At 43.0% G+C, this 14,024-nt stretch overlaps 2 protein-coding genes across 2 annotated transcripts in view; one reads left to right on the top strand and one right to left on the bottom strand.

Moving 5' to 3' along the window:
• The window catches only part of psmd12 (proteasome 26S subunit, non-ATPase 12), a 42,679-nt gene extending 37,213 nt beyond the window's left edge, over positions 1-5,466 (bottom strand). The window contains exon 1 of the mRNA XM_068058495.1: positions 5,195-5,466. Coding sequence (XP_067914596.1) covers positions 5,195-5,299 — 105 coding nt within the window. The 5' untranslated portion in view covers positions 5,300-5,466. The remainder of the gene's footprint in view (positions 1-5,194) is intronic.
• A 3,000-nt stretch (positions 5,467-8,466) lies between these two features.
• The window catches only part of LOC137384438 (cytoplasmic phosphatidylinositol transfer protein 1-like), a 399,346-nt gene continuing 393,788 nt past the window's right edge, over positions 8,467-14,024 (top strand). The window contains exon 1 of the mRNA XM_068058497.1: positions 8,467-8,979. The gene's annotated coding sequence lies outside the window, so the exon portion shown is untranslated. The remainder of the gene's footprint in view (positions 8,980-14,024) is intronic.

Below are 14,024 nucleotides of genomic sequence, written 5' to 3'. Positions count from 1 at the left end.
TGAAGCTCAGTTATTTCAATAAATAATCCTATGAAATAATATTTCAGGAGCTTTTATCACACTTTGCCGTCAACCCTTGCTGTGGGAGTGTCCATTGCCTCCCCTTGTATGAATCTGTACTTATTATATTATGGTTTTTGAAGCGGTTGGCCCACAATGCAGAATTAATTTGCCTTTTCACTAAGATGCTGTTGGATAGCACAGGTCAGTGCTCAGATTGACTTAATTAAGCAGTTCATTTACCCGTCCATGATTCAGTTGGGGTGGGAATTTGAATTCACCAAAGATTTGAATTAAACAATGAACTTTCAATGTGAGTTGTTTTCCCATTTGTTCATTTCAAATTAACAGATAATTAAAATTAAGTATTAATTAAAATTAAGCAACTTCAAATGAAGAGAAATAGACTGTATTAACAAAAACAGAAAAATGGCACGAATTCTGAACCCTGGCATTGCCACACAAAAGTAGTTTCTAAAACCTTTACATTATTACATTTGGGCGGCGCAGTGGTTAGCACCGCAGCCTCGCAGCTCCAGGGACCCGGGTTCAATTCTGGGTATTGTCTGTGTGGAGTTTGCAAGTTCTCCCTGTGTCTGCGTGGGTTTCCTCCGGGTGCTCCGGTTTCTTCCCACTGCCAAAGATTTGCAGGTGATAGGTAAATTGGCTGTTATAAATTGCCCCTAGTGTAGGTAGGTGGTAGGGCATATGGGATTACTGTAGGGTTAGCATAAATGGGTGGTTGTTGGTCGGCACAGACTCGGTGGGCCGAAGGGCCCGTTTCAGCTGTATCTCTAAATAAATTAATTAATTAAATCAAACAGTAAGATTGATTAATTTCCACAGGATACAAAAACTGAATAGATTGTCCCAATATTAAGATTTACTGCAGTTCCACAATTTTGTTTGTAAAGTCAAAGGTCATTCATAGTTCAACTGTCATTTGGTTAGGAAACTTTGGAGATTGGGATGTACTTGCTAGTTATATATGGCATTAGGAATGCAGATCAGAAGCAATAATTTTTTTAGAATTGTTTTTGGTTTGCATCTATAATTGACTGGCAATTTTTCGATATATTGCTAACAGATTTTCTGTGACAACACTGAGTCAGAGAATACACTATTTTATAAAAAATAAGGGTGGTGGCATTAGGAGGGAGTTCCCCACAAAAATACTGAAAGCCATATCACTGCATTACAATAATTTTTTGTTGCCAGAAATCAAACTACCTCCCGTTTAGTCCTTTAAGTGATGATAAACATAACAAGCTTCATTCAGAAGTTACATGCACCCCTTAGCGTATGACAATTTTGTAACATATTATACTCTTGCAATTAACTCAATTTTTTCATGTTTTGTCATACTTAACAATAGTATAGTCAACGAAATGGCAGCTTGGGAATACCTCATGAAATTATTTCACACAGTCTCAACTCATGCAATGGACAAGAACCCACAACATAAAACTATCCCTGAGTAGGCACTGAATTGGCAGTTGAATTCAGAAACCTGTTTTGGGAACAGAAGAATCAGATTGGTACAGGATGGAGCTTTTCCCTCATTTCCCTCACAACGGGCAGAGACTGCTTGAGTTGTGTACCTATCATAACCTCTGCATCACCAACTCGTTCTTTCACATTAAACCCTGTCACCAGGTTTCATGGAGGCACCCAAGATCGCGTCGTTGGCACCAGCTAGACCTCATTGTCACAAGGCGAGCCGCCTTAAACAGTGTTCAAATCACACGCAGCTTCCACAGTGCGGACTGCGACACTGACCACTCCCTTGTGTGCAGCAAGGTTAGACTCAGACCAAAGAAGTTGCATCATTCCAAGCAGAAGGGCGACCCGCGCATCAACACGAGCAGAATTTCTCACCCACAGCTGTTACAAAAATTTCTAAATTCACTTGTAACAGCCCTTCAAAACACTCCCACAGGGGATGCTGAGACCAAGTGGGCCCACATCAGAGACGCCATCTATGAGTCAGCTTTGACCACCCACAGCAAAAGTGCGAAGAGAAATGCAGACTGGTTTCAATCTCATAATGAAGAGCTGGAACCTGTCATAGCCACTAAGTGCATTGCACTGTTGAACTACAAGAAAGCCCCCAGTGAGTTAACATCCGTAGCACTTAAAGCAGCCAGAAGCACTGCACAAAGAACAGCCAGGCGCTGCGCAAACGATTACTGGCAACACCTATGCAGTCATATTCAGCTGGCCTCAGACACCGGAAACATCAGAGGAATGTATGATGGCATTAAGAGCGCTCTTGGGCCAACCATCAAGAAGATCACCCCCCTCAAATCTAAATCAGGGGACATAATCACTGACCAACACAAACAAATGGACCGCTGGGTTGAGCACTACCTAGAACTGTACTCCAGGAAGAATGTTGTCACTGAGACTGCCCTCAATGCAGCCCAGCCTCTACCAGTCATGGATGAGCTGGACATACAGCCAACCAAATCGGAACTCAGTGATGCCATTGATTCTCTAGCCAGCGGAAAAGCCCCTGGGAAGGACAGCATTACCCCTAAAATAATCAAGAGTGCCAAGCCTACTATACTCTCAGCACTACATGAACTGCTATGCCTATGCTGGGACGAGGGAGCAGTACCTCAGGACATGCGCGATGCCAATATCATCACCCTCTATAAAAACAAAGGTGACCGCGGTGACTGCAACAACTACCGTGGAATCTCCCTGCTCAGCATAGTGGGGAAAGTCTTTGCTCAAGTCGCTCTAAACAGGCTCCAGAAGCTGGCCGAGCGCGTCTACCCTGAGGCACAGTGTGGCTTTCGTGCAGAGAGATCGACCGTTGACATGCTGTTCTCCCTTCGTCAAGATACAGGAGAAATGCCGCGAACAACAGATGCCCCTCTACATTGCTTTCATTGATCTCACCAAAGCCTTTGACCTCGTCAGCAGACGTGGTCTCTTCAGACTACTAGAAAAGATTGGATGCCCACCAAAGCTACTAAGTATCATCACCTCATTCCATGACAATATGAAAGGCACAATTCAACATGGTGGCTCCTCATCAGACCCCTTTCCTATCCTGAGTGGCGTGAAACAGGGCTGTGTTCTCGCACGTACACTGTTCAGTATCTTCTTCTCACTGCTGCTCTCACATGCGTTCAAGTCCTCTGAAGAAGGAATTTTCCTCCACACAAGATCAGGGGGCAGGTTGTTCAACCTTGCCCGTCTAAGAGCGAAGTCCAAAGTACGGAAAGTCCTCATCAGGGAACTCCTCTTTGCTGATGATGCTGCTTTAACATCTCACACTGAAGAGTGCCTGCAGAGTCTCATCGACAGGTTTGCGGCTGCCTGCAATGAATTGGCCTAACCATCAGCCTCAAGAAAACGATCATGGGGCAGGACGTCAGAAATGCTCCATCCATCAATATTGGCGACCACGTTCTGGAAGTGGTTCAAGAGTTCACTTACCTAGGCTCAACTATCACCAGTAACCTGTCTCTAGATGCAGAAATCAACAAGCGCATGGGAAAGGCTTCCACTGCTATGTCCAGACTGGCCAAGAGAGTGTGGGAAAATGGCACACTGACACCGAACACAAAAGTCCAAGTGTATCAGGCCTGTGTGCTCAGTACCTTGCTGTATGGCAGCGAGGCCTGGACAACATATGTCAGCCAAGAGCAACGTCTCAATTCATTCCATCTTCGCTGCCTCCGGAGAATACTTGGCATCAGGTGGCAGGACCGTATCTCCAACACAGAAGTCCTCGAGGCGGCCAACATTCCCAGCTTATACACACTACTGCGTCAGCGGCGCTTGAGATGGCTTGGCCATGTGAGCCGCATGGAAGATGGCAGGATCCCCAAAGACACATTGTACAGCAAGCTCGCCACTGCTATCAGACCCACCGGCCGTCCATGTCTCCGCTTTAAAGACGTCTGCAAACGCGACATGAAGTCCTGTGATTGATCACAAGTCGTGGGAGTCAGTTGCCAGCGTTCGCCAGAGCTGACGGGCAGCCATAAAGGTGGGGCTAAAGTGTGGCGAGTCGAAGAGACTTAGCAGTTGGCAGGAAAAAAGACAGGCACAAGGGGAGAGCCAACTGTGTAACAGCCCCGACAAACAAATTTTTCTGCAGCACCTGTGGAAGAGCCTGTCACTCTCGAATTGGCCTTTATAGCCACTCCAGGCGTTGCTCCACACACCACTGAGCACCTCCAGGCGCTTACCCATTGTCTCTCGAGATAAGGAGGCCAATGAAGAAAAAAAAAGGCTCCAAGGGAGTTTGAAATAGATTAAGTTCCATTTTTCACCACTTTAATTAGTCATATTGAGCAGGAGTCCTGCTGGAAAGACCCTTTCATCAGACGAATCGTTAATTCTGCTTCTCTCTCCACAGATGCTGCCTGACTTGCTGAGTATTTCCAGCACTTTGTTTTTATTTCAGATTTCCAGCACCTGTAGTATTTTGCTTTTATTTTAGTGGGTAAATGTAATGACGCCTATTTGCTTGCATGGAGAGTAACCACTGACACAAATCAACCGTTTACATGTTGTAACTTCTATGTATTTCTATGCAAGTTCAGACCTCAATCCATTTTAGAATACAAATTATATTCATTTTTGTCTTGCACGCGGGGCCTCTATAAATAGAACACCAAGTTTTTAAAATCATATTCAGGATAAAACCTTCGTGCATATCGCATGAAACGCCCCTTCAGCTTGGAAAAACCACTGTTGTTTGCGGGGTTAAGGGAATAACAGACCCATTTTGTGTATTTGTAACACTTAACATTTGAAGAGCAGTGCAAGTGATCACGAAACTACGCGAGTAGATGGAGCACATCAAAAGGTGTCTTAGAAGCCCCAAAATGTGACATTTCTGCACGTCAATCGACCAACATGACAAATCAGATGTAATTAAAACTTGCTTTTATCTAGCCCCCAAAACATAGAAAAATGTCTCGAAGCACTTTATACATGTTAAATATTTGTTTTGCCTTCGCTTGTCACAACAGTAAACATTTTTTTAAAGAAACAAGGGACGTCCACGTTTTCAGTATCTTCGTACAGCTGTCAAAGAATACTAAACCCAGACCTGGTATCGTTTCCTCAGCCAGTTCGAGGATTGAGGCCTACCACCTACGAGGGCCTAGCTGAGTCTGATCAATGGAGCCGCATGACTCAGTGACTATGAGAAATGCCTTTCACTTACTTGAGCCATCTTTTCGCACTCTGGGAGCTGCTGGTCGACCGTGGAACTATAATCCATCTCCATTTTCACAATCTTGCCATCGGCTCGTTCGGTTCCGTCCGCCATTGTTGCAGGCTGCTCAACTTTTATTGATAATTGCTCCCTCCTTCTCCCCCTTCCTGGCTCCGCTGTCTGTTTTTTTTTGAATGGAAGGGAGGGACAATCTCTCCCTCACACTCGCACAGGCCTCGAGCCGGCGTAACCCAGTTACGGCCGCGTGAGGTCAAACGACGCCGGAAGGAGCGTGCCGTGCCTGTGCTCGCGTCGCCCCGGCCCCGCCCCCTCCTGGCGCGCGCCGTCGGCCGTTGGGGAGGGGCAGCGCGAGGCGTCAATGAAGCGTGCGAAGGTTTGGTCCGTCGTACGACGAAGATTGACTCGGGCAACGGTCGTTTTTATTTAAAACATCTTTTGTTTTACATGAATCAGATTCTTGTAACCATCCTCTCCCACCTCAGGTTATGAGGTAACGTGACTGTCAAGGAGAACGACAGCTGTCGACTTGAGAGTGTTCACTGGTGTGCCCCTCCTATCTGGGCTTTGAAGGATAGCGGCGGAAGCGCAAAGCGCTTCAACCTTTATTTTTCTTTTATTTGTCGGAAATCTAGGTGAAGTAGAAATTGGTGTGTAGCAAGTTGAGGGATGTTTCATTGAAGTTTCAGTGTTTTAAGTCGGTGGAATAGTAAAGGAAATTAGCGAGGCGACTGTTTTTGGGGTTTATTTGGTGTTTTTTGGTTTCAACACTTCATCTGAAGTTGTATTTATTTCTTGGGGGGAAAGTTGGGATCCGAGGTGCTTCCGATTTTTTTTGCGACGATAGTCTTTATGGTGCAAATGATTGACAAACTAGCTGTTTCAGCAGCATCCTTGACGTTTGCTTATGTTCATACATGTTTTTACCGCGGATGCTGGAAATTTGAAACAAAAACAGAAAATGTTGGAAATACTCAACAGGTCAAGCAACATCTGTGGAGAGAAAAACCGAATTAATGGATGCATGTCCAGACTGCATCGTTATATGAGGAATTGTGAATGGAACTGAACGCTGTGCAACTATCAGTGAACATCCCCACTTCTGACCATATGATTGAAGAAAGATCATTGATGAGGGAGCTGAAGATGGTTGGGCCAAGGACACTGCCCTGAGGAACTCCTGCACATTCTGGTGCACAAGTCTTCAGCACTACAGCCAGGATATTGTCTGGGCCTATAACCTTTGCTGTATCCAATGCACTCAGCTATTTCTTGATAGCACACGGAGTAAATCAAATTGGCTGAAGACTGGCATCTGTGATGCTGGAAACCTCAGGTTGAGGCTGAGATGGATCATCTACTCGGCACTTCTGGTTGAAGATGGGTGCAAACATTTCAGCCTTGTCTTTTGTACTGCTGTGCAGGATCTGCCATCAATGAGGATGGGGATGTTCACGGAGCCTTCTCCTCTGGCTAGTTGTTTAAGTGTGCACCAACATTCACCACTGGATGTGGCAGGACTGCAGAGTTTTGATCTGATTCATTGGTCGTGGGTTTGCTAGGCCCTGTCTAGAGCATGATGCTTCTGTTGTTTAGCATGTATGTAGTCCTGTGTTGTAGGTTCACCAGGTTGTCACCTCATATTTAGGTTTGTGTGGTACTGATCCTAGCATGTTCTCCTACTCCTCATGGAACCTGGGTTGGTCCCCTGGCTTGATGGTAATGGTCGAGTGAGGAATATGCTGGGCCATGAGGTTACATATTGTGGTGGAATACAATTTCTGCTATTGCTGCTGATGGCCCACAGCAGGTATAGGTGAATTTGATTATCTGTGTGAAAGAGGGAGATTAAGTAACGAGAATGATTGTGTTTAGGGGACCAGAGTCATATGGAGGCGGAGAACCATGTAATGCAAATTGGGTTACTGGAGTTCAACAGTCAGCACAAAACTGTTGGAAGCCAGAGTATGTTCGACTACTTGGAAGCAAGTTTGTTTCAGACATGGGGACCAACTGCGTAAATCCAGAGGACAGTGTTTGTCACTGAGGTTATTGTGATGGTGTCAGGGAGAATGGAGTTGAAGTTTGGGGCCTGAGGTGTGTTGTATTTACATCATGCCTTTCATGAGCACCTGACGTCCCAAAACACTTTTAAGCCAATAAAGTACTTTTGAAGTGTAGTAATTGTTGTAATGTAGGAAACGCGGCAGCCAATTTGCGTACAGCAAGCTCCCACAAACAGCAATCTGAAAATGACAATATAATTTATTTTTGTGATGTTAAAGGTACACTGTACAATTTGTGAGGCACAAAGCTTCACAGAATGGAGTGGTGATAAGATATTTGAAAATGTGTGTATTTACTGTAATTAGTATCCATTTTTATTTAAGTAAAATTCCTGTCAAAGTAAGAAAACAGTAATTAGTAAACATACTGATTATCTGTTTTATTGTGTATCCTGTTTGTATGCGACAGCAGAGACGGATTGCTATTGGAAACAGCTTAGGTTGTTCCCAGAGAAACACAATTGCCCTAACCGATTGGCAGGGCAGCAAAAATCCTTAAAGGTGCTCAATCAGATTAGTTTCTGCAAAGATATTTTAGCAGTACATAGCCAAACAAACTGTTGGGGTGTGGCAAGAAAGTGGAGTTGAATCCTACGATCAGCCATGATCGTTTTGAATGGTGGAACAGGCTCAATGGGCAATATAGTCTACACCTGCTCCTATTTTTTGTGTGGTTGTGTTCAAGATACAGTATTTGTAAAACCAGGTGAAAGAAAAATTATAGATCAGCATCAAATTTTAGTTTTTAAAAAGTGCACAACAATGAATATTTGACGTTAATTGGTTGATTTTGTTTTAACCCATGACAGGCAGATCACTATTCATCTATTTAATGTACAATAAAAAATATTTAATCAACCCACATCTGAAAACGTTAATTATGTTCAGAACCCCTATATTTAAAAATGCTTGTACGATTGAACAAACTATTCCTATTATGGGACAAATAATTTTAAATCGCTTTGTATCATATAACATGATGTTTTGTTTGAATTTTCCACTGTGCAGACTAGTTTATTCCTATTGGACGGAGTCAGTATCCTTCCTGCTGCCGTCACTGAACGAAATTGCGGGGAGTTGTGCAGAAGCTAGAACTGTTAAGAGTCATCGGATACATAATACCCAACAAGATCTGCGAGGAGAGCTGGTGTAAAAGCCAGGCTGATTTGCTGAGTTATGCGAGGGAGATACCCAGTCGGTTAGAGTTCTTGAAACAGGAAATACGCCGAGTTTGCTTTTATTTGGGGAAGGAAAGACTGAAGCAACAAGAAAGTCCTGCTGTGTCGTTAAGTATGATAACGCATTCACGTTTTGGTGGGTTAATGCATCCTTAAGGTTGTCTTGCCAATGGCTCTGCCAGAATGAAAGTGCTCTCTGCCTTGTTTTCCACCCCTTCAAACAACATACAGTTACGAGTATTCTTGGAAAGGAGCTGTTTTAGCCAATTCCGACTCTCTGCATTCACATGATCTGAACTTGAAACAAGATCTGAAAGATAGCGAAGACTCGACTCGATTGTGTTTTGATGCATGAACCTTCAGAAGCTAACGGTTAATTTGTTTCACCTCATTTGCTGTGCGGTGACTCCGTTCTAACTATAGTAACCCTTGAGTAATATTACGACTTTCGAGGGAGGGAAAAAGAACCTGTCGAGGAAGGACTATGTTGGTGAAGGAGTTCAGGATTTGCATGCCCCTGACAGTAGAGGAGGTAAGTATAGCTCACATGGAACATATTTAATGGTGGGCTTTTTCTAAAAGAAAAATGCATGCCTGATCTGATGTTTTTATTTTATTTTCACATCGTATTTGTAACGGTTGAATTGCCTTGGTGGGTTTGTGAGGATTTGAGCACGTTTACGGTTTACGGCTTGTTAGAATTAGGAAATGTACCATTTGTTTCGATTTATACATGTGTGTATTGTAAAGCATTGCAATCACATATATAATGGAAATCATATGACTGCGCTGTGCACTAACCACGGGGCTGCGTCTTGAACGCACTAGAAAGCTTCCCCGCCTTACTGGAAGTACTACGTTTAACATTGCCTTCATTTGAAAAGAAACAGATAAGTTGAGGAAAATTGGTGAAAGTGGTAGCTGGTGAGATGTAAGTCGCGCCTGAGGGTGTGAGTAGGACTAGTTACTTCGACCCAAGGCGATTTTTTTTTTGTATGCAGAGTGCCTTTGTTTAGATTTTCCAGTTGAATACGATTTTCTATTCTTCAGACACGACTATTGAATTATTACAATACGGTATTGTGCTTAACTACGTAGATTGAACTGCATTAAAAACAAGGTCATCTTTTATTATTAGAATAGCGCATGGTAAACATCAATATACGAATACATTTTATCGTGGAGTCTAATATATTCATCCATCCAGATTCTCACCAGATGGCGCTGAAGTGAAACTCTTGTTTATCCTGTTGGGCTGAAACATTCAGAGCTCGACTGAAGCCAGTGCACACTACAAAGGTTTATATCAACCTTGATTTTATGTCTCTCTTCGAAGTTTTCGAACAAAATAAGTTTAGAGTGTTTCATTAAAATTAGTCATTATCCTGGTCAAAATACTGTGAACATTTACGAGTTGGGGAGTACCGTCAACTTAAAAAAAAAAATTAAATGTGTTGCTTTGTTTTAAAAGAACAAAGCAGGGCAGTCGGCCGTGATATACCCATTCAGCCATTAATTTTTTTTAAAATGTGAAAGATGTCTCTGATCAAAGAGAAGAATCCAGGACATCATTTTCTAGACAAGGATTTCTACAGATCCGTGTGATTGTGTTAATTGGCAAGTAACAGGTTTAGGGAAAACATTGATTTCTGTTAGTTCAGATCTAATCTTGCAGCACCTTGCCAAGACATGACCTCTATGTATTGCAAAAAGGTGATCAAGGTTTTAATAATTAATATTGAAGAGTTCAGAGGATTAGTAACTTGAAGTGATAAAGTATGTGAACAGAATGGTAACCAGTCCAGTTTGGTGACTTTTTGCATGATCTTTGAATGTGTGTGTGTGCTTTGTAAATACACATACATAAAGTAGATTATATAAGACCTTGTGTAAGGGCACTATTTCTGCATGTTTTGTAGTAGGGCATGTAAACAATAAAATTAGACATGGAAAGAAAAGAAAACCTTGATAAACTTTCATGTATATTGTCCAAACTGAATTACTTGTGCACAGAACTATAAAGGTTGATCCCAGAGGTCTGCTTCGAAGCTGCCTTCACTGGCAGCATGCAAGACCTGCCAAATCAGGTTGATAGGCCTCAGTACGCATTGTGCCGAATTGCTAATTCTGTAGGAGAAGAGATTATTCAATTATTGTGGCAACATTATATATGTGTGCTACCTTATTGCAACCAACACAATTATTTAAATTGGTCCCATGACAAATTCACTGCAGTCCTCTGTAAAGCAGGCTCTAATTCACTGAGTGCCAAATAAAATGAGCACCAGGAGGCCTCCAAGATGTTTGATCCAGGGCTCCATATATAAAGGTGAGGTTGCTACATTTTTGGGACTTAGATTTTGATTGCTGTTTTTGACTTGCAATGCTGAATTCTATCATATCAATTAGTGATATTTTTTCCGATAGCTTAACACTGATATCCTGCAATTCATCATGTCTTTGCACATTTCTACAGCAGCATTCTTACTGCAACCATTATCCCCTTCAGCTGCAAATTCAGCATTTAAAAATAGATATTACATTGGGCCTACCAATGGCTGTCCTGGATTTAGGGGAGAAAAGACATATTTGCAGAGGCAGGAAAGGCAGGTTTGCCTTCACCTTGGGTTTCTGGTGCCATCCACAGGCAGCCTAGAAATGACATATTCTGATCCTGGCAATACAACTTGGACATGTCTCAAGAGACCCGTTTCTAATTTCTGTTTCAGCAAGGAGGCTGTCATTAAGTGGTGTTGTCAACTGAAGCCTGAGCTACATCTTGCCTGTTATGGTCAAAGCCGGACTGGACTTTTATACCAGATGCTCATTTCATGCCAACATAGGCAACATTTGCCAGATCAATCAGAAGTCTGTACAGCAGTTCATCAGGAAGATGACTGAAACCTTGTTTGCTGGAGCAATATATGTGTCACCTTCCCCATGGAAGGAAAGGATCAACTCAAGAGGGCATAGCACTTCTCCAGGTGGCTGGGTTCCCAAAAGTGCACTGTTTCATTGGGACACACGTAGCCATCAGAGAGCCTAATAACAACCATGGGACATATATGAATTGCTAAGGATTCCATTTGATTACTGGACCACCACAACAGAATAATGCAAGTTACTTCACAACACTCTGGCAGAAATCGTGATGCATTCACCTTTTGAGAGTTCACAGTGCCACCATGGTTTCAAGGATCAATCAGAATGAAAGAATGGCCACTGGGGGACTATGGATACCCCTTGCTGTCTGGTGATTACTATCAGCCAGGAACTCCCACAACAAGGTGGAGTGAAAATACAATGAAGCTTTTGCCTTCACCAAAGTTCTAGTGGAGCATACAATAAGTATGTCAAAGGAGTTTCTGCTGATGCCTGGATAGATCAGTTGGGATCCAACTGTATTACCATGAGAAAGTATCTATCATCCCACCACCACCTCTCTGAAACCCCTCCACTGTCTTGAAGTTGTCACACTGCTTGTCTGATATTCAGTACTGGATGAGCAAAGATTTCCTGTAACTAAATATTGGGAAGATCGAAGCCATTGTCTTTGGTCCCAGCCACAAACGGTTTCCTAGCCACCAACTCCATCCCTCTTCCTGGAACTATCTGAGGCTGGAGAAGACCCTTCGAAACCTTGGTGTTGTCATATTTGACCCAGGATGAGCTTCCGAATACACATTCGCACCATCAACAAGATGATCTACTGCCACCTCCATAACATCACCTGACTCCACCCCTGTCTTAGCTCATCTGCTGAAACCCTCATCCATACCTTTGTTACCTCTAGACTTGACTACTCCAACACTATCTTGGCCGGCTTCTCATCTTGGCCTTTTATTAAACTTGAGGTCATCCAAAACATTGCTGCCCATATCCTAACTCGCATCAAGTCCCATCCATCCATCACCTCTTTGTTCACTGACCTATGTTGGCTCCTGGTTGGGCAACAATTCAGTTTTAAAATTCTCATCCTTATTTTCAATTCCCTCCAAACCTTGCCCCTTTCCGTCTTGGTGACCTTCTCAAGCCCGACAACCCTCCAAGATCTCTGAGCTCCTCCAATTCTGGTCTCTGACTGTCCTGTCATGCTAGGCCCCCACCTGCCAAGAATGAGGCACATCAATTTTGTTATGAACATTGATTTTTAACTGTTGTTAGACTGATGAAATGACTTGTTAAACAGATCAGCTGTGGCTGAAAAAAAACATTTTCATACGAACAGACATAGAAGGTGAGGAAGTGCTTCCGGGGCCTGCACAGGAGGATACAATCCACAAGGGCCAGGACTGGTTAGACCAGCTGGTCACATGACTACCTGGCTGTTCCAGTGTTTTCTTTGGAACTGGCCACAGAGAGTTTGAATTCAAAGTCTGTTTGCTCCTGAACTGAGAAGATCTCTCCTGTCTGCTCCCATCACTTTCTCACAAGCCTCTGAATCCACTGAAGACACATGAACACCAAGAGAGAAAAGTCTCCTGCAGCGAACAAGGTTTAAGAAGAATACTGGGCCCCAACGAAAAGCAAGATCTAACTACAATCAAGGACTCTACAGTAAGCTCGAAGAACCATAACAAAAACTCTTCAGATATTGCCTCAAACTTTTCCACTTTATTTCCCTTCTCTTTTCTGTCTCTATTTGCATATGTGTATCGCGTATGCATGCTAATGTGGGATGAGTCGTGTATCCGAAGGCATTAACCGAATTTAAGTTTAATAAATTTCCAATTTTTCTTTACACCTAAGAAAGCCTGTTTGTGTTGGTTTCTTTGCCTTATAATTGGAAAGTGGTGAACAAGGGTTCACCAAGAGGGAGCCAAAAACCCTGTTACGGTAAGACCAGGTGAAGGCTGAGCAGGACCCCTAGACACCTTTCTCACCGGGTCGTAGCAATCCCCTGTTTTAATTACTGCATCATTCATGGACATGCTTTCAGCTGCCTAGGTCCTAAACCCTCATATTCCCTCTTTAAACCTCTCCGCCTCTTACTACTCTAAGATGCTCTTCAGAACCTACCTCTTTGACCAAGCTTTTGATCATCTGTCCATATATCTCCATATGTGGCTCAGTGCTACATTTTATTTAATTATGCTTTTGCGAAGCACCTTGGGATGTTTTAGTACATTAAAGGCATTAAAGAGCAAGTGTGTGTTGTAAAAAATCACCTTTTCTGTATGTGGGAACCTGTACAGCAGGAAGGATTGGACGATGAACCTCAAGTTTGGCTGAGGAAGGATAACTGGCTGCGCCTGATGCATGGCAAGGCAGACTGTTGTGTAAATAAGTGTTTGACAGAATATTGTTTTAAAAAAACAGCACATGATCCTCGATGGACAATCTTTATGGTCCACTCTGCAATACACTGGCCCATACCAATGTGATATCCTGAATCCCACCTTTCTTGAATAATAAATCAACATATTAACTCCCAACACTAACATATGTCCCTTTAGTCCAAAAATTCATCCATAAATAATGCAAACAAGATGCATCCAGTTTATTTCCATACTCCCAAGAATGTCCTTGCATTATTGTTTGACTCCCCAGACCTGCCATTGGTGCAAGTCCTGCCCT

This window comes from Heterodontus francisci, chromosome 26 (genome assembly GCF_036365525.1).
Source record: "Heterodontus francisci isolate sHetFra1 chromosome 26, sHetFra1.hap1, whole genome shotgun sequence".
NCBI classification, from domain to species: domain Eukaryota; kingdom Metazoa; phylum Chordata; class Chondrichthyes; order Heterodontiformes; family Heterodontidae; genus Heterodontus; species Heterodontus francisci.
The sequence above is the reverse complement of the archived record's forward strand: the minus strand, read 5'-3'. Positions and strand labels throughout refer to the sequence as shown.